This window comes from Dendropsophus ebraccatus, chromosome 2 (genome assembly GCF_027789765.1).
Source record: "Dendropsophus ebraccatus isolate aDenEbr1 chromosome 2, aDenEbr1.pat, whole genome shotgun sequence".
NCBI lineage: Eukaryota > Metazoa > Chordata > Amphibia > Anura > Hylidae > Dendropsophus > Dendropsophus ebraccatus.
The window spans coordinates 62,300,214-62,319,802 of record NC_091455.1 but is presented as its reverse complement, the minus strand read 5'-3'; the positions used below and the strand labels follow the sequence as shown (position 1 = coordinate 62,319,802).

General features: G+C 42.3%; 1 protein-coding gene across 1 annotated transcript in view; it reads left to right on the top strand.

The window, feature by feature from the left end:
• The window catches only part of LOC138783217 (meprin A subunit beta-like), a 32,771-nt gene extending 18,449 nt beyond the window's left edge, over positions 1-14,322 (top strand). The window contains exons 11-15 of the mRNA XM_069957658.1: positions 1,658-2,113; positions 3,130-3,306; positions 6,140-6,527; positions 10,777-10,984; positions 13,246-14,322. Coding sequence (XP_069813759.1) covers positions 1,658-2,113; positions 3,130-3,306; positions 6,140-6,527; positions 10,777-10,984; positions 13,246-13,260 — 1,244 coding nt within the window. The 3' untranslated portion in view covers positions 13,261-14,322. The remainder of the gene's footprint in view (positions 1-1,657; positions 2,114-3,129; positions 3,307-6,139; positions 6,528-10,776; positions 10,985-13,245) is intronic.
• Positions 14,323-19,589: the final 5,267 nt, after the last annotated feature.

The window sequence follows — 19,589 nt, the reverse complement described above, 5'->3', positions numbered from 1 at the left end:
TTACTCTATTCCACGGGAAGATTATCGTCCATAGCGGCCGATATCGGCCGAATACGGCCGATAATCGTTCCGTGGAATAGGGCCTTAACTGTGCTCCCCTTCTTATCAGACATTGGATGTAGGCCATCAACAGCCATGTAAAAAATACACCTATTAAAACATGCCTATACCCAAGAGAACCAATTCCTATAATATATAATCCCATATACAATGTCCTTTAATCCCACATGTCCTTGAATGACACAAAACGTTATCACTGTTTACCAGTTTATTACAGATACATATGACTTCCATGAACACATATGTAACCCAGCTGTGCTCTGTGATTTTTATGAGCAAATGACAAAGGTTATATTCTTATATAATGCTGTTGTATTCAGTAGGCTTCCTTCACACTGGTTCTGGAAGTTTTTACCTTGCTCGCTGTTGATTTCCAACAAACATCTGGCCAAAGTATTTCAGCAAAGAAGAAAGAACTTTTTTAGTAATATTTTTAATAGCATGCTACACTAAAAAACGAGGAGGTCAACTATATATATATATATATACAGTATATATATACACCGTATATCTGACTTGCTCCACATTTCCTATGAGGCATTTTTCCATTTTGCCGCTGTAAATGGTCCATCTGACAGTTATTTCTCCCAACCTCCTCATACACATAAACATCCAACATGGCCAAACGTTCATGTTTTCTCTGGTGGCGGCTTATGTCTTGGGTGGTAAAAATTCAACATTCTCTCCACCAAATGATCTGTTTGTAGAGAGTGCAATTGTCAAGTTTGAACACCAATAGACTGACTAGTCCTAGTTTAGACCAGCTATTACATGCCTTTAACCGCACTAGCATTTTGTGGAAGTCTTTTGGTGCATTTTTATGGTGCCTGGTGGCACATCTAAAGCCACATTCTTTTTATAAAGGTCAAGGGGCACATTTATCAATGTTTGTCCCTAGTATTTATCATGGAAAAGGCACAGATTCTTTTCCTTTTCTGTGGCATACGCCAGGCATAAGTCCCATACACCTAATTAGTAGGCAGGGTGTGTGGCCCGGTGGCCTGGACCTAATTTGTCATGGTTTATGCATGAAACAGGTATACACCACAGCAGGAATCTACACCTACTCCAGAGAAGGTAGAGTGCCGTCTGCCTATTAGTAAATGGAGTGGGGCTTTATTTCTCCATATGCCAGTCTTAATAAATGTTCCCCAGGTATCTAATATTGATGGTGTACTGATGGAAATAAAACACTGGGGAAAAAAAACCTACATAGCTTAGAGCAGGTGAAGATTTTGACATTTTTTTTTAAAGCCCTTGGAGGCAGTAGTGTGTTTTTTTTTTATAAAACCAGAATACCCCTTTAAGGCCACTTTCAAAAAATGTTAAAATATGTTGATTTGAAATGGTAATTTTGTGATAACTTACTTTAAGTAGTAGAAGTGGTGGTAAGGAAAATACTTACCAATGTTTTTTTTCTTGCTGATTTTGCATTTGCGTAAAAACTTCCATATGTCGCCATACGAAAATGGAATTGTTTGTACAGTATAGCCTCCATCTGTATATTATGACTTACATACAAGTTGGATCCAGAATGGCTACAGGATAATAACTATTAATAAAATTATTTAGTGATTGTTTTTTTTTTTTTGGTCAGGTCAGCCAGCAGATTACTGGCAGCTGTATCACGTCTCTTTATCCATGAATAACAAGTTCCGCATAGTCTTCGAAGGAGTCAAAGGCAATGGAAGCTCTAATGGAGGAATTTCAGTTGATGACATCAATGTATCAGAGGCAAAGTGCCCACATCATATCTGGCACATCAGAAACTTCACTAACCAGCTGAACAGTGAAAACACAAGTCTTTTCAGCCCCCGCTTCTATTCTAATGATGGTTATGCTTTTCAAGTACAACTTAAAGCCAACAGTTCAGGAGAAAAGCTTTATGACCTAGGGATCTATTTCCATCTAATCTCTGGAGAGAATGACGACGGCCTACAATGGCCATGTTCTCTCAGACAGGCAGCCATGACTCTCATGGATCAACACCCAGATATCCGAAAGCGCATGTCAAACCTGAGGAGCATTACAACAGATCCCGATCGCATGACAGGTGAGTTGTACTACAAGAAATATTCCAGGTTTACAACTGAATCCGAATGTATACATGTATGTGAACATGATAACTACAGAGATTAGGATTCTCAGTTTTTGTTTTATTTTATAACAAGAGCGTAAGCGAATCAATGTAATTTCATACTCATATAATGTTGGACTAATACTGATGTACTATTATATCTAAGGATAAATGTTATATAAAATATTACTTAAAATTGTAAACCATATAACAAACAAAGATCCCCAGGAAGTAAGCAATAATGGTTCCATTTGAATTACTGCAAACAACAGTCATAATGGGTCCTCCAGCCATTCATATTTTTGAATATATTGCTAGGGCTGTACATAACATAATAAAACAGTCTATTTTCACCTACCATTCTACTTCGGGGGTCCTCCTGCCACATCTTCCAGTGTCCTACTAAACGCTGTGACCGCTAATTCTGAGACAGACTTGCGATAACCTGCTTACTATCTGGGGCGGGACAGCACCGCTGCCAGTGATTAGCTGACTGGGCTGTCACTGTCAAGACGAGTTAGTTAAGCAAGTAGCGGCAAGAGCGTGCAGTGGGGGACTGAAGACATGACAGAAGGACCCAGGGGACCATGGTAGGTAAGAATAGGCAGTTTATTATTTTCTGTGCAGCCCCAGCGGCTGTCAGTGGCCAGTCCCAACCAGTCCCAGCCATCTAGATTGCCACAGTTAAAGGCGACCACAGTATCTAGGTGGTTAGAAGCCATGTTCCAATCAAGTTTACCTCACTTTCCAAAGACTGCAGGGTGCCACATGGTTGTCATGGCAGATAAGTTATACTGAAGACCTCCAAGGTTCTACTAGGAGAACAGTAAACTGCACTGCAATACATTAGTGTTAAAGTATATTGTACAAGCCAAGTTTCCTAAGAAAGTAATTAAAAAAAAAAGTAAAACAAATAAACATATATTTCAAATAATGATTTAATTGGAACACTGGAACAAAGAACTCACATTGTATTTCTTTTTTTATCGCAGGTAATAAATATTTCTGGGATAAACCTGAGCTTGTGGGCTCTCCTGCTACCTTTCCTAATGGAACGCAGTATTTCCGTGGACCAGGACTTGGAACCACAGCATATATCACACATGACAGAGTTCTAAGCAGAGATTATCTTAAAGGTGGAGATGCTTTTATGTTGTTATCAGTGGAGGGTGAGTATGACATGACAGCACATTTAAATGTATTGCCTACCATATATGCACACACAACTACAGAAGAGCGAATCTACAGCAGAAACAAAGTGATGTGCTTTCTTACACATCACATTCAGGCTGCTCCTTTTGATTATTATTATTATTATTATTCACTACGCTACAGGTGCCTTAAAAAGCTAGATACAGTCCTGGGAGAAGTTTTCGAGAACTGGATCCAGCTTTTCCAGGCACCCAGAGCAGGCACTATCCAATCCACAACTAGTAACACCCTTTAATGAATCATAGAGTCATAAAGGAACAGCTCATCCACTCTTCTGACCAGAACAGTTCTTTAGTGTCCTTCATCCTTCAATCCTTCATAAAATTGCAACAGGCATCACAGATAAATTGCAATTTAAAAAGAAGGATCAATGTATCATACAAAAAAGCCAGACTGTGTGAGCACCCCTTAAAGGAGAAGTCTAGTCAAAATTTTTATTAAAGTATTATATTGCCCCCCAAAAGCTATACAAATCACCAATATACATTTATTATGGGAAATGCTTATACAGTGTTTTTTTTCCTGCACTACTACTACATCAGGGCTTCACTTCCTGGATAACATGGTGATGTCACGACCCAACTCCCAGAGCTGTACGGGCTGCTGGAGAGAATGATGGCAGAGGGATGCTCAGTGTCCCTCCAGTGCCCTGTGTCCCTCAGTGTCCCTCTGCCATCATCCTCTCCAGCAGCCACAGCCTGTCCAGCTCTGAGTCAGGTTGTGACATCACCATGTTATCCAGGAAGTGACATCACCATGTTATCCAGGAAGTGAAGCCATGATGCAATATTAAGTCCAGGGAAAAAAGCACTTTATAACCATTTCCCATAATAAGTGTATATTGGTGATTTATATAACTTTTGGGGGGCAATACAATACTTTTCGCTGGACTTCTTCTTTAATAGAGATGTTATCGATTTTGCTTCTATAATATTGAGATTTTTTTTTTAGATGACGACTGGTAATGTTTTTGATTTGTAAAAGAAGCCTTCTGGATTTTAAAACGTGCAACATGCATGCCTAATGGATTGCACATTGATTTTAACATTGATATGTATATACAGAACCATGAAGTATGCTTCCACATTTGCTTTCTGATTTTGTGCAATGTGTGCATTATGGGTATGTTAGTTGCAATTGGTCAGTTTGGGGGACATTTATTAATCTCCTCCCCCGAATTGCCCCACTGAAACAGGCCATACAGCAGGCACAGAATTATACACCTGCTCATTTTGGCATCAAAATGCGGCACAACAAATTCTGCAAAATGGCCATAAAAAAACATTGTGGGAACTTATGGTGGTTATGCCAGGTTGTATCTACTCAATAAAGGATTGGACTTGATAGGATTATGCTGACAATAGAAACACTCAATAGGCAGCAGTATTTGTTTGTACTTTACTTTTTGTTTTTTAATTGATCTTTGTTCAATTTTTTGGATTTTAAATGAATATTGACACTAGAGAGTAACAACTACTACAATGAAAGTAAAGTATTGACAAATGTCCATTTCCCCTTGGAATTGTGGATGGCACATACTTTTAAAACTAGGGGGGAGATTTATCAAACTGGCGTAAAGTAGAATTGTCTTAGTCGCCCCTAGCAACCAATCAGATTCCACTTTTCATCTTTCAAAGAGCCTGTAAGGAATGAAAAGTGGAATCTGATTGGTTGCTAGGGGCAACTAAGGCAATTCTTCTTTACACCAGTTTTGATAAACTTTGTGTAAATGTTGGATTTTTTTAATTAAATATTTTCAGGGTGTTTTGTCTTATACAGTAGTGAACAATAGTAAACTGATTGAGGAGTCATAATATGAGTAACTTAACTGACCTTTACTATTCTTATTATCTTCCTTTTTGTTAAGCAGGATATGTGTTGTCCCTTGCTCTAAAATCACGAAGCATTACATATTTACATTCTTTATCCTTTTCAACTATTCAACCATATGCTCACTAAAGGGGTTTGTCTATTTGTTCAAGAGAGTGGGGTTCCTTAGCTGGGTTGGGTTTTTTGTTATTTTGAATTGTAATAAAGATTAACTTAAAAAAAAATTGCTAAAACTATAAATATCAATAATTTACCTCAGTTATAACTAAAATGAAGACTTAACTGGCTTAGGACTGGTTCACATAACATAGTTCAATGCAGTTAATGATGCTAAGAAAAAAGAAAACCTCTCTATATTATTTATTTATTATTTATTTTAACTCTGTATTTTATTTTTGTTGGTTAATTGGTACTTTTGATTGATAAAAGATAAACCTATTTTGGCCAAAAGGGTTATCCACGATTTTTTGACATGTATGTAGCTAAATTGGAATACCACACCTAACCTGACAGGTGTGGTGCTGTTTTTGGAAGAAAGTGACTAGGGTTATCTAGGGATAACCCCTTTACTGGAAGTTAAGAGAGAAGTATAAAATCTGCTGCTAACAATGCTTTTTATGTTGCTTTTCTTTACGTTGGGTGTGTGATTTTGGGGGCCGATGGCTCTTTTCTCAAAACACTCTGGATGTGTTATGGTTTTTCTCTTATAACCTTGAATTACATGGTCAATATATCAGTTTGTTTGTAAAAGGAAAACACAGCTAAAAAATGACAACCAAAAAAACACACATGTACAATTGAAGTAAGAAATATTGAACCCCCCCTCACCTCAAAAGACATTATAGTAATGTGGGGGACAGACAAAAAATATTTATTAACACATAAATACATTTAACTTCCATTCTCAAAGCCCAGCATACTTACTAATACAAATGCACTAATGTTTTCATATTTTGCCAGATGTGACGTATCTAAATACCACTCAACCAATACCTCCCTCTACTACTCTACCAATAATAACTACAACGACAACAACAGGGACGAGAACACCAACAACAGTGGACACAAGAATAACAACAACTACAACATCAGGGACAAGAACAACAACTACAACGACAACAGGGACTAGAACAACAACTACAACGACAACAGGGACTAGAACAACAACTTCATCGAGGACAGGAACAACAATAATATCCTCAGGGAAACCATCGGTAGCGCCAGGGACAACGACAGGATCAGGAGCAATAACAACATCACAAACATCTGGACCCACAGGGGCCTGTGATAACTATGGCTGTAAAAATGATGGCATCTGCGTTTATGAGGCTGATCGGCCAGTTTGCAGGTACAGCTAAACTATAGTATTTTTGCATGTACTAACGTTAGCAGGTTATGTTAAGAGGAGTTACAGTACAGTGTTATGGGTAATAACTATTAGGGCTATATTAGTCAAAGAAAGGGGTATGTCTGCTCATAGTGCCAACCCTATAAGTAGGAAGGGTTGTTATGCAAACTTCTCAAGCTCCTATTATAGCGACTATTTGACTAGAGGCTTAAAGTCACAACTCTGAGGGATGGCTGGATGAAAGGGTATATAAAACACTGGACACCAGTTATTAAACCACTAACTATCTTAGACCAACATAGAACAGGGTGTTAACCCCTATATTCCCACTGACAATAAAAATATACTTTAAAAATATTTAGGAGAACAAATCTCCACTACTACTGTATGGTGATATTATTTATTCATCAGATGGTAGTAACGTTTGGTCAGTCAAGTAAAGAAAAATTAAAAATCTATTAGTTGGTGTACTCCCTGGTACCAGCTACTGTAACTTCTTTTTCAAGTTCATCGATAAATATAATCACTAGTCATGAAATATTTAGCATGAATCATATTCAGTTTTTCCATTCTGTACTTAATCTTTTTGCCCATTACTACCATACGACTGTTTCCTCACGGTATACATTTGCAGTAGAAAGTTATTTGGTACTTGCAAAAGTGTACATGTCATGTCAGCAATTCTTTGCAGGAAAACACAGCACATTGGATAAAGGGGTACTGCGGCGTTTAACATTTATTCACTAAATAACACACATTACGGAATCTGAAGACATGCTCACAATACATGACTGTAATTTTTGGAGTATCACTGTATTACTCTTCTAAATGTCTTATTTAGAATATGTCTTAGACATATGTCTTATGCAGGGCCGGATTAAAGGGAGGGCACCAGGGGCACGTGCCCAGGGGCCTCCACCACTAGGGGGCCTCCACCAGCCCAAACCTGGAAGTGGTGTCTGGGAGCCAGTCCCATGCTCAAAAAGCATGTGGAAACCCTACCTGGACACAGCACTGGCCACACTGCATGCTGTCCAGGAAGGGAGGGAGTTGTAGGGTTAATCCTTTGTAAGAATCTCCCTCCTGGCAGGCTCAGACTCCCCCTGGTGGGTCTTTGAATGGATTCTTCCTGTCAAGCTTCCGGGTAGATGTCTCCTGCTGAGGTCCTCACTCCCCCCTCGCCCCTCCCCCTCACTGAGGAGAGGACAGTGTGGGACCTCAGCAAGGAAACCTGATCTCTCCAGCAGGGATGCGACATCTTGAAGCATGCTGGATGATCTGTCACAGTGGCTTTCAGGCTGAAGGAACAGAGAAGAGCCAGAGGAGAGAAGACCTGTCATCTGCCCAGATCAAGTGAGTATGAGGCTTTCTTTTGAATTGGCACATCAGAGCAGGGATATATACTATAGGGGCATGTATAGTGCCTGTGTGCAGCATATCACATGTAGCCTGTGTGCAGTGTATGATATATAGCCTGTGTGAAGTGTATGCTATATAGCCTGTGTGCAGTGTATGGTATTTAGCCTGTGTGCAGTGTATGGTATTTAGCCTGTGTGCAGTGTATGATATATAGCCTGTGTGCAGTGTATGGTATATAGCCTGTGTGCAGCCTATTATATATAGCCTGTGTGCAGTGTATGATATACAGCCTGTGTGCAGTGTATGGTATATAGCCTGTGTGCAGTGTATGATATATAGCTTGTGTGCTATAGATTCTACACAACCTTTAATACTTTACTTACTGGGTGCTCTTTACTGCTTCAGGTAGTTTATATGGTTGGGAACTGAAGATGGGACTTGCAAGTCCAGGTTCTGCCTGCGATTCACAACTGCATATGCTGCTGTGGTGGCTAACACAGTGGGCAAGAGAGCACAGAAAGTACTTAAGTGCTGTGTTCTCGCATTGAATTAAGTGGGAACCCACAGCAATGCTCACCCCTTCCCTATCCTGTTTCTAGGGCCTGGCATCTTCCTCTGGACTGCAGCCTCTAGGGACCATCATATGCAGAACAGAGGAGGATGCTGAGCCATACAACCAGGAGTGAGGAGGGGTAGGTGCTAAGTCCCCTACAGTAATCAGCCACCTATATAGATTGCTTTATGGTTTATTTGTGGGGGAAGAAAATGGGGAGGGCCCCAACAAAATTGTTGCCCAGGGCCTCCACCAACCTTAATCCGGCCCTGGTCTTATGTATTACTTTGTATGTTTGAAAAAGCTGAATAAAAACTGATTAAAAAAAAAAAGTAACACACATTACAAAGGTTTACAACTTTGTAATGTGTGTTATTTAAGTAAATGGCCCCCTTCCCCTTGTTCCCCCCCACCCCAGAAGTGTGGTGCATTATACTTACTCCATTGCTGTCGACCCTGGCCGCCATCTTGGGTCGACAAAGTCATCTTCGGGAGGCTTGCCGAACCGCTCCAGCCGTCCTTCATGCCGGCCCCCCCTTTGCCAGGTAATCAGCTGCTCAGCTGTGATTGGCTGAGCACAGTTATGCTTAGCCAACCGCGGCTGAGCAACTGATGACGCGGCAGAGGGGGGCGACTGGAGCGGTCCGGCTGGCCTCCCGAAGATGACGTCGTCAACCCAAGATGGCGGCTGAGATCGGTGAGTATAATGCACCACACTTCCGAGTTGGGGGAAACAAGGGGAAGGGGGCCATTCTTTTAAATAACACGCATTACAAAGTTGTAGAACTTTGTAATGTGTGTTATTTAGTGAATAAATGTTAAACGCCACACCACTCCTTTAAAGCACCAATTGCCACGGACTACTGTTATTAGACTTTATAGAGTATATCAAAGCCAAAATTGTGTAAGGCACCCCCTACTCTAAACAAGGGCGCCCCCAAAAGTAAGGGTGCCCTTGCCACATGCAGCCTGGGCCATGGTCATTAAGTCCTCTGCGCGTTCCAACGCACGCCGCTGCATGTCTGACTTGAAGCTGATGCGCTGCTGATGCGCTCTTGGTCCCAGGGTGAGTATTCCGGGGAGGCCCAGGGAGGCTGAGGGGAGAGAAATAAGACATAGTGCCTGTTTTTGAGGGGAAAAAAATATAACGCAAATATAATTTTTAATATAATAAGTCTTATTTTTGGGGATGATACAAAGTGTCACAGAGAATCCTAACAATCACAGTAATTCAGCAGCACCTATTAGCAGGTCCTATTAGACAAAACGATTTTCAACGATTGTTTACTCCATCTGATCCCAGCAAATGAACGAACGATGCAGAATTATGGTGCGTTTACACGAAACGATAATTGGCCCGATCGTACGATTAACGTTGTCGAAGTAATGATTTTTTTCATAACGATCAGCGTTTAAACGGTACAATATATCGTACAGAAAAATCTTTTTGCAATCGTTTTGCGATCGCGCGCTAGCAGCCCGGCCCGCCCGCAGCCCGCCCCCCCCCGCTTATCTGCAGCCCGCTCCTACGGTCAATCGCAGCCCCCTGCGCCGTCGTTTGATCGTTCACTGCGTTTACACGTACGATTATCGTTCGAATTTGATCATTATAGCGCAAATTGGCACGATAATCGTTACGTGTAAACGCACCATTACAGTGAATGATTAGCAAACGAATGTCAAATTACAGCGAACGATTAGAAATGATTTTAGGTTCAGCTCAGAAGATGCGATCAACAACATACGGAAACGATTCACACAAAACAATTATTGTTTAAATTTGAACAACATAACGATTTTTTGCACAATAACCGTGCCTCATAGGGCCCTTACAATTAACTCTATTTGCATAAATTTAATTAATAGATTTTTAAACCCCTGGGCTAATTTGTTATTAGAAGTAAGGTTATTAACACCATATGTCCTGGTGTTACCAGACTCACCAGCATATCTTTCAGCAGAGAAGAGAGAAGGTAATGTGCCCAGAGCCTCATATATTCAGTCCCCGTAACCACAGACCCTTGTACACTCCTGTCTCCTCAGGGGACATACTAGAGTCAAAATTAAGGGCCCGCACTCATATAATGTTAGGTGCCATGGGTAAACTACAACATCCACCTCATGTGCAGTATTACTGACAGTAAGTTCATAAATGCTCAAGGAGGCAATCGTTCTGCTATGTGCCGCCATCTGCGTCTGATATATATTGAGAGTAACAGCCACTACTGTTAGGTTGTGCAGCTTAATGGTGACCGTCCAGGGACTGGATTGTAGGTAAGCTATTAGTATATGGCCAGCTTGAGTAATAAATTCAATTAATATCTTCTCTATATATAGGTGCAAAGTAACTAAAGACTGGTGGTATGTCGGAGAAAAATGTCAGACCAAAGTTTCCAGTCAAGACACAGTGGTGATTGCCGTATCCTCCTCAGTGGCAGTATTTGTAGCTATGCTAATAGTCACACTTGTTACTGTGTTCTGCCTGAAAAAGAAGCAGAGGAAACTATTGGCGTTAACACGAAATGAGCTGGATGTGTTGGAAAACGTGAGTGCAGTATATTATTTATATGTGAGAGTCTTAGTGCAGATGCTCAACTAGAAACTGGTGGAATGAAATTATTGTTTTCATGGATTTTCAGTATTTAGAGTTTGTAGGAATTGTGCCATAGAAATGTGGTCGTCCAGCCTGATTTCTTAAAATATGGTTAAAAAGAATATTTAGAGGGTTTTCTACACTTAACTAAATGACATGTCAGAAAAAATTGTTGAGAGGTCACATTGATGGGGGCCCAAGAGCTTGACTATATACCACTGCCTTAAAGAAACATGAGCATGCCCATCTCTTCTGTCTTACTAACCTGAAAGAAATTATTACAAGTGAGTAACCCCATTAATCAATCAATCAATCAATCAATCAACTATCTGTAAAATATTGGAGGAAAATTGAGATAAAGACAAAAATTACCATAGAAACAGTCCACGGTGCTCCTAGGGTACCAATTAAATTGAGACCAATCTAACGTTTCCTTTTGTTAACATATAACAGCACTTTCTAATCCAAATGTAGAAAAAACACTGTAGGTCATCAGAATTTATGGCGTAGGTTTCCCTCCTTGTGCTCAGGATTCATGTAGAGATGTAGAGGCGCCTCTACATAAATCTGCGTACTGTTGGCGCTGCGGGAACATTTTTAAGCCTGGCGCAAAAAAACGCCAGACTTAATAAATGCCCTCTATTGTGTTCAAGGAATAGAAACGTGATTATTCGCAAGGGATGGTGTTATTGTGCCTTAGGCTGGGTTCACACTGTGTTTTTTTTATCAGTTTTTTGATCCGTTATCCATTGACTTTTATTTTTGGTAACGGACACAAAAATGAAGTCATCTACATTTTTGTGAACATTAAAAAACCGGATCCTTTTTGATCAGTTTTTTTTTATAATGGAAGTCAATGGAAAAACAGATCAAAACAGATGCACACAAATTCATTTGTTTTGTTTTCATCGTTTTTTTGAAAAAAATAAAACGGATGAAGAAAAAAAACGGATTGTGAAAACTCAGTGTGAACCCAGCCTTAGGTTGTTGGGCTGTGATGACATGAAGCAACATGGGCTCCCCACCACTCTACATACAACAATATATAATACATTGGGAAAGTCTTCCGATCCTTTCACATTTTTCTATGTTGAGGTCTTGTGCTGAAGTACAAAACAAAGTATTCTCACATCTGCACCCCATGGCACTTGAAATTTAACTCTGGGGCTTCCCATTTCTCTACGTTGATTTGTGTCACCTGTGGTAAATTCAGTTGATTGGACATGATTAGGAAACTCACCCCTGTCATAGCTGACAATGGACATCAGAGCAAACACCAAGCCATGACGAGGAAAGGAAGGCCTGTAGAGGTCAGAGATCGGATTGTTTGGAGGCCTTGGTAAGAGAGGTGGCCAAGGACCCAATGATTACCGTGGATAAGCGCCTTTTCTATAAATTTTTCTATAAGTTCACTTTGTCACTATGGGATATTGAGTGCAGAATAATAGGGAATATTTTTATTTTTATTTTAGAACAAGGCTACAACATAAAATCTGGAAAAACTGATGGGTGTGAAGACTTTCCAAATGCTTTAAAGCAGTGCTTCTCAATTGCAGTCCTCAGGCCTCACCAACAGGTCATGTTTTGAGGATTTCCTTAGTATTTAAGAGGTGATATAATTATACTCAGTGCATCAGGTATTATCACAGGTGTTCTCTGTATGGGATATCTTCAAAACATGACCTGTTGGTGAGGCCTGAGGACTGGAATTGAGAAGCACTGCTTTAAAGTATAATGTAAGACTATGTTCACACTACATCATTTTAATGTAAAGAACGGCTGCACATTTCATGGAATTAAATGGCTAATTGATTTGCGGGCACACCCAATGGTGCCCGCAAGTCAATTGTAAAGGAAGAACGTTCCTGCAGCTGATACAGAGGTATCAGCTGCAGGAACGTCCTAAATGCAGCCCGGCGGCAGGCAGTTTAAACGTATGCAACGGACACTGTTAAACGTAGTGTGAACATAGCCTAAAAGTGTAAGCTTGTAAATTATGCTGATCTTTATGAAAACTGACAATATTGCGTCAAGAACGATACAATGATCCTGTACATCCTAATTACTTTGAGGGAAATTAATACAGGACAGTGTAATATTGTAAAAAAAAAAAAAAAACACAATGACTTTCTAGAAACATTAATAGTAATTTACTTGCAGGATGCATCAAGTGTAAATGTCATGTATTGACTTCCTGATTTACTTTCTTCCAGAGCTCAGCTTTTTGATTCAGGACAAAGGATCAGGAATATAATAGTGGAACTTCTGCTGCATCTGAAGTTGATGACTAAATAAACCTAAGGATAAAGGCAACATCTCCAGCACACAGTGTCAAACACGGCCCCTGACTTCATCAGACACATCGTATATTCAGTCATGGTCAAGACAGGATCTACACCAACACACGTATAGAGGAGGATTTATAAAACATGGTGTAAAGTGAAACTGGCTCACTTGCCCCTAGCAACCAATCAGATTCCACCTTTCATTTTCCAAAGAGTCTGAGGAATAAAAAAGTGGAATCTGATTGGTTGCTAGGGGCAACTGAGACAGTTTCACTTTACACCTTGTTTGATAAATCTCCCCCATAGTGTTTGTTTACATGGCTGCTGCAATAACAATCCATGTATAATACCACTGTTAGCATGTAAATAAAGTAATCACCAGGCATCATGGTCATGGATATTAGGAGAGATTTATCAAACACGATGTAAAGTGAAACTGGCTCAGTTGCCCCTAGCAACCAATCAGATTCCACTTTTTTATTCCTCAGACTCTTTGGAAAATGAAAGGTGGAATCTGATTGGTTGCTAGGGGCAACTGAGCCAGTTTCACTTTACACCATGTTTGATAAATCTCCCCCATTGAGTTTACTTGGCTGTTTCTCAAAAACGTTACTTTTTGTATATAAAGTCCAGTAAGTGCCAAATGTTTGTAACTTTACACCAACCGACTATATAATACTAGTAAAACATGGCTGACCATATATTAACAGATCATTAAAGCCAAAGCCAGGAACAAATTAAAAACAATGAACAGGTCATAAAGGAAAGATTAAGATTTCTCCTTGCCTCAAATCCATTTCTGGCTTTGGCTTCAAAAATCTGTCAGATAAATCTGTGTGTAAAAAGTTGCTGCCAGACACCCCTAGCAGTAGCTTATCTCCAAAGTGAAAAAAAGCTTCAGGCATTAAAACTTAGCATACCCATGCTTGAAAAAAGTAGTTTATCTACGGAAACATTGCTGGATTATTTTATTGTGTGGACTTAATAAACATCACTGGAAATATACCCGTGACCTTTCTTCTACGCTGTGGCTTCATGGAGTGTGTGTGGAGTTAAACGGGGTGTTCCCTGTTAGCCACCTGCGGAGTCAAGGTGTCCGGTGCTGGTTCCCTTTTTGCATTTTTTGTAGCATACCCAATAAGTTGTCATGGAAAGAGCAGGAATCGACTATAAAAATAAAATAGGTGGCTATATTTGAGGCCTTTAGTCCTGTCATCATTTCTTCCTATTAGAGATGATCAAACATCGGGAATTTTCGGGTTCGATCGAACTCGAACCTTCTTCATTTGAATTCCGATGCCTTTCCGTTCCGTGGGGAAGGTGGAGACAGCCAGAGTACCGCCTGGAAAACAGGGATACAGCCTAGGTAATAGGGATGGTCAGGTTTTAGTTGTGTTCCTGTGGTGTTTAGCGAACCACTTTGATAGTAGTGTTTCACTGCAGTACTCATCCAATGATGGTAGTGTCGTGACGCCAGTGCTAGTCCAGCACACATGTGTGATGTTGGTACCTGTTTTAGTGTGGCCAGTCTGTAGTGTTCCCCAAATGGTCAGTGATCTGCCGGGTTGTGATGGGTCCCTTGGGCTCCTGTCACTAAGTGGCAATTGACCCACCCGGACTATCGGTACCTCCACCCACAGAAAGGGGAAAAATGACCCAAGGTGTGTGGCTAGTGTGTGTAGGTGCTGGTGCGAAGGAACAGATGACCAGTGAACAGTTTCACGTACAGTCTCCTGATTATACACAACACTTTGGCAGCAAATAGATAAATCTTTGTACAGACTTTAGTGCTTAACTTGGTTTGTGCCCCAGAGATGCTTGAAGGAGTTTGAATAGAGCAGCGTAGACTAGAGGAGTTTGTCCATGGAGTCCCAACCCAATGTAGTTCTGTGCTCTGCTGGAACTTAAAAAGATACTCGAGAGTGAGAGATACTTGTACCTGTGTATAGACTATAGTCTGATCACCTTCTGCCCTACAGTGTCGAGCTTCCCATCCTAATAGGTTCATACAAGCCCCAGCCATGGTTATGTGGGTGAAGCTAAGTGTCCAAGTCTTCCCGGTTACCTGCACTGCAAGATAGAAAACCTTCTCTAAAAATAATGCTTTTATTTGTATCCTCCGCAGCACTTTAAAAGTAGGCTAAAGTAGGCTAAATGCCGTATTAAACGGCCCGACTCACGATGTAAGCAAGTGCCGATCTGCTAGATCAGGGGTGGGGAACCCCTGGCCCGCGGGCCGCATCCGGCCCCTGAGACCTCCCGATGCGGCCCGCGGCCCGCGGCCCGCAGCTCCCCTGTGATGCGCGCCGCTCTGGAGGAGGAAGGAGCCGGCATACACAGCATCCTCTGGTGTCTGTGACAGCTGCCGGACACAGGAGGATGCTGTCTATGCCGGCTTCTTCCCCAGCAGAGCGGTGCGTGTCTTCAGTCTCCTGCGGGCCGCGCGCGATGACGTTATTTCATCGCGCGCCGCCTGCAGGAGAAAGACCAGCACAGAGGACCTGGGACAGAAGAGGACATGGGCAGCGTGGGAGCGGAGGTAAGGTGAGTGGGATGTTTATTTTTTTTATTTGGGGGTTAACTAGGCCACCAGGGACATGCCTGATGGGGGTTAACTAGGCCACCAGGGATATGCCTGATGGGGGTTAACTAGGCCACCAAGGATATGCCTGATGGGGGTTAACTAGGCCACCAGGGATATGCCTGATGGGGGTTAACTAGGCCACCAAGGATATGCCTGATGGGGGTTAACTAGGCCACCTGGGACATGCCTGATGGGGGTTAACTAGGCCACCAGGGATATGCCTGATGGGGGTTAACTAGGCTACCAGGGACATGACTGATGGGGGTTAACTAGGCCACCAGGGATATGCCTGATGGGGGTTAACTAGGCCACCAGGGATATGCCTGATGGAGGATTAAATAGGCCACCAGGGACATGCCTGATGGGGGTTAACTAGGCCACCAGGGACATGCCTGATGGAGGATTAAATAGGCCACCAGGGACATGCCTGATGGGGGTTAACTAGGCCACCAGGGACATGCCTGATGGGGGTTAACTAGGCCACCAGGGACATGCCTGATGGGGGTTAACTAGGCCACCAGGGACATGCCTGATGGGGGTTAACTAGGTCACCTGGGACATGCCTGATGGGGGTTAACTAGGCCACCAGGGACATGCCTGATGGGGGTTAACTAGGCCACCTGGGACATGCCTGATGGGGGTTAACTAGGCCACCTGGGACATGACTGATGGGGGTTAACTAGGCTACCAGGGACATGACTGATGGGGGTTAACTAGGCCTACCAGAGGCATCACTGGGGGGGTTAACTAGGCCTACCAAAGGCATCACTGGGGGGGTTAACTAGGCTACCAGGGACATGACTGATGGGGGTTAACTAGGCCTACCAGAGGCATCACTGGGGGGGTTAACTAGACTACAAGGGGCATCACTGGGGGGGGTTAACTACAATAGCAGGGGAACTAGGGGAACAATACTTTGCCTTGCCCCGGGAGCTGCTAACCCACACTACTAACTGCCGCACACGGTATGCGGCCCTCGAATGATTTTATTAATGCCCGACCGGCCCTCGACATGAAAAAGGTTCCCCACCCCTGTGCTAGATTGACACCCGCTTACCGAGCCTATTAAACATCTCCATAATCATGTGGTCGGGGCCTTAAAGTGATTGAGGCCCACTATGTTTTCCTAATCCTGGATAAACCCTTTAAGAACCTTTCAACATGTTCAAAAAACGCCATATCATCCCCCAACATGACTTAGTTGTCATTTTGCATGTTGTTCATTGCTTCCTATATAAAGCTCAAATGGGTCATGATTTCCTTTATTGATCAAGCAAATGACTAAGACCAACAGACTGGGAGTGCATGGTTTTAAAGGTTTTTAAAGGGATAGTGCAGTGCTACACATTTATTCACTAAATAACACACATTACAAAGTTATACAACTTTGTAATGTGTGTTATTTAACTTAAGTGAATGGCCCCCTTCCCCGTGTTCCCCCCACCCCCAGAAGTGTGGTGCATTATACTCACTGAATTACTGTCGAGCATAGTTATGCTCAGCCAATAGCGGCTGAGCAGCCAATGATGTGCCAGAGGGGGGGCGGCGTGAGGGAGGGCAGGAGCAGTCCGGCCGGCATCCTGAAGATTACGTCATTGTCCCAAGATGGCGGCAAGGGTCAACAGCGAATACATAAGTATAATGCACCACACTTCCGGGGGTGGGGGGTAAAAAGGGGAAGGGGGCCATTCACTTAAATAAACACACTATACAATGTTGTATAACTTTGTAATGTGTGTTATTTAGTGAATAACTGTGTAGCACCGCACTACCCCTTTAATAAAGTGGCCTTGAATTCTTAAAGCAGCAAATACTGTATGACATCCCCTCTATCACATAGAGTCACATAGCATAGTAACAGTATGACTATACAATAAATCACATTTCTATTAAAATGAAGCAGTCATGATGATTTAGGGTTCTGACTTACAATAATGATGCTATGAAGCATGCTACAGCTTTTCCTACCATATAAACTGCTAGTTTGCTGTTGCCTTCATCTCCCTGAAAATGTAGTTTTATTCCTTTCCATTCTGTATGCAAATCAGCACTAACTAGTCATGTGGGCGGCATGTTTCCCAGGAATGGATCCAGCTTTTCCAGGCACCCGGAGTGGAGCAGCAGTAAGTGGCATGGAGATTAAAGGCAGTCGGCGTATAGAGTTCCCTTCATTTGTAATGTAAATTCGCTCATCTCTATAAAGAATCATCCGCTGCATTGCCTGTAATGAAGGACGCCGCCAAGGTGTGTCCTGGAAAGAAGCAGCATGGCGGCTGCTTAAATATGAAACAGTGAAAGCTTGGATGACAAGAATATTTTTTTCCAGAAATGTTCTTTTAATCTAAATCATTTGTATGTTAAAGCACATTTTCCCGTAGGAAATAATTTAAACTCAGACAATTTGTTCCACAACCAAAAACTAAGGTAGGTAAGGTGTCCTGTATCAATAAAGACAACTATTTCAGTAAAAAAGGGGTTAATCAGTTAAAGGACAACTCCCATGAAAAACTTTTTCCCAGTAATTGAAGCACATTACAAAGTTATATAACTCTGTAATATGCTTCAATCACCTATCTGCCCCCTTCCCTGTCTTTTCCCCCCTCAACCCCCCACCGATGAGTCATCAGGAGGAGGGCTGGTCTAGCTTCTTTTACACCAGCCTCCCCCTCCCCTGCCTTGTCAGGTGACTCAGCTTGCTCAGCTCCCATTGGCTGAGCAACTGCAAGCCATCTGAGTCATGTCACTTGCTTCTCTTCCCTCATGACAGACTCCCGGCATATAGACAGCTCCCCCCTCCCCTCATACTCTCTTCTGCTGCCGAGTGGACTCAGTGAGTGAATGAGTCATGTCACTAGGGAAGATAAGCAAGTGACATGGACTCAGATGGCTTGAAGTTGCTCAGCCAATGGGAGCTGAGCAAGCTGAGTCACCTGACAAGGTAGGGGAGGGGGAGGCTGGTGTAACAGGAGCTAGAGCAGCCCTCCTGCTGATGACTCATCGTTACAAGAAGGAGCTGAGAGAAGAAACTCACCGATAATTCTCTTTCTACGAAGTCTCCACGACAGCACACCTGAGACTGCCTCCTCCTGATCAGGGACATGAAAAACACCAGAGAGGTTAAAAACCCCACCCCTTCCTCCAAACACCAGTGTATTTTAAAGAAGAACACCGAGAAGGAAGACGTGAATTATAATATTAAATGAAAACCTTAACCAAGTGAATAGTGTGGGATGTTAGGGTGCTGTCGTGGAGACTTCGTAGAAAGAGAATTATCGGTGAGTATAATTCACCGTTCCCCCCTCGTCTCCACGACAGCGCACCTGAGAACTAACAGAGAAACACCTAGGGTGGGACAACAGCACTAAGGACTTTACGTCCAAAAGCCGTGTCATCAGCAGAAGAGACATCTAGACGATAATGCTTAGAGAAAGTGTGCAAATTCGTCCAGGTAGCTGCCCTACAAATTTGTTCAACTGAGGCTGAAGCCTTTTCTGCCCAAGAGGTGGACATAGCATGGGTAGAGTGGGCCCTAACTGAAATAGGGGGAGTCTGTTTCATGACACTATAGGCTTCAGATATAGCGAGGGGAATCCATCGAGAGATGGAGCTCTTAGATGCTTTTTTCCCTTTGTTCACCCTGGACAAACTGGACAAAGAGATTCTTATCTACCCTCCAAGACTTGGTAGC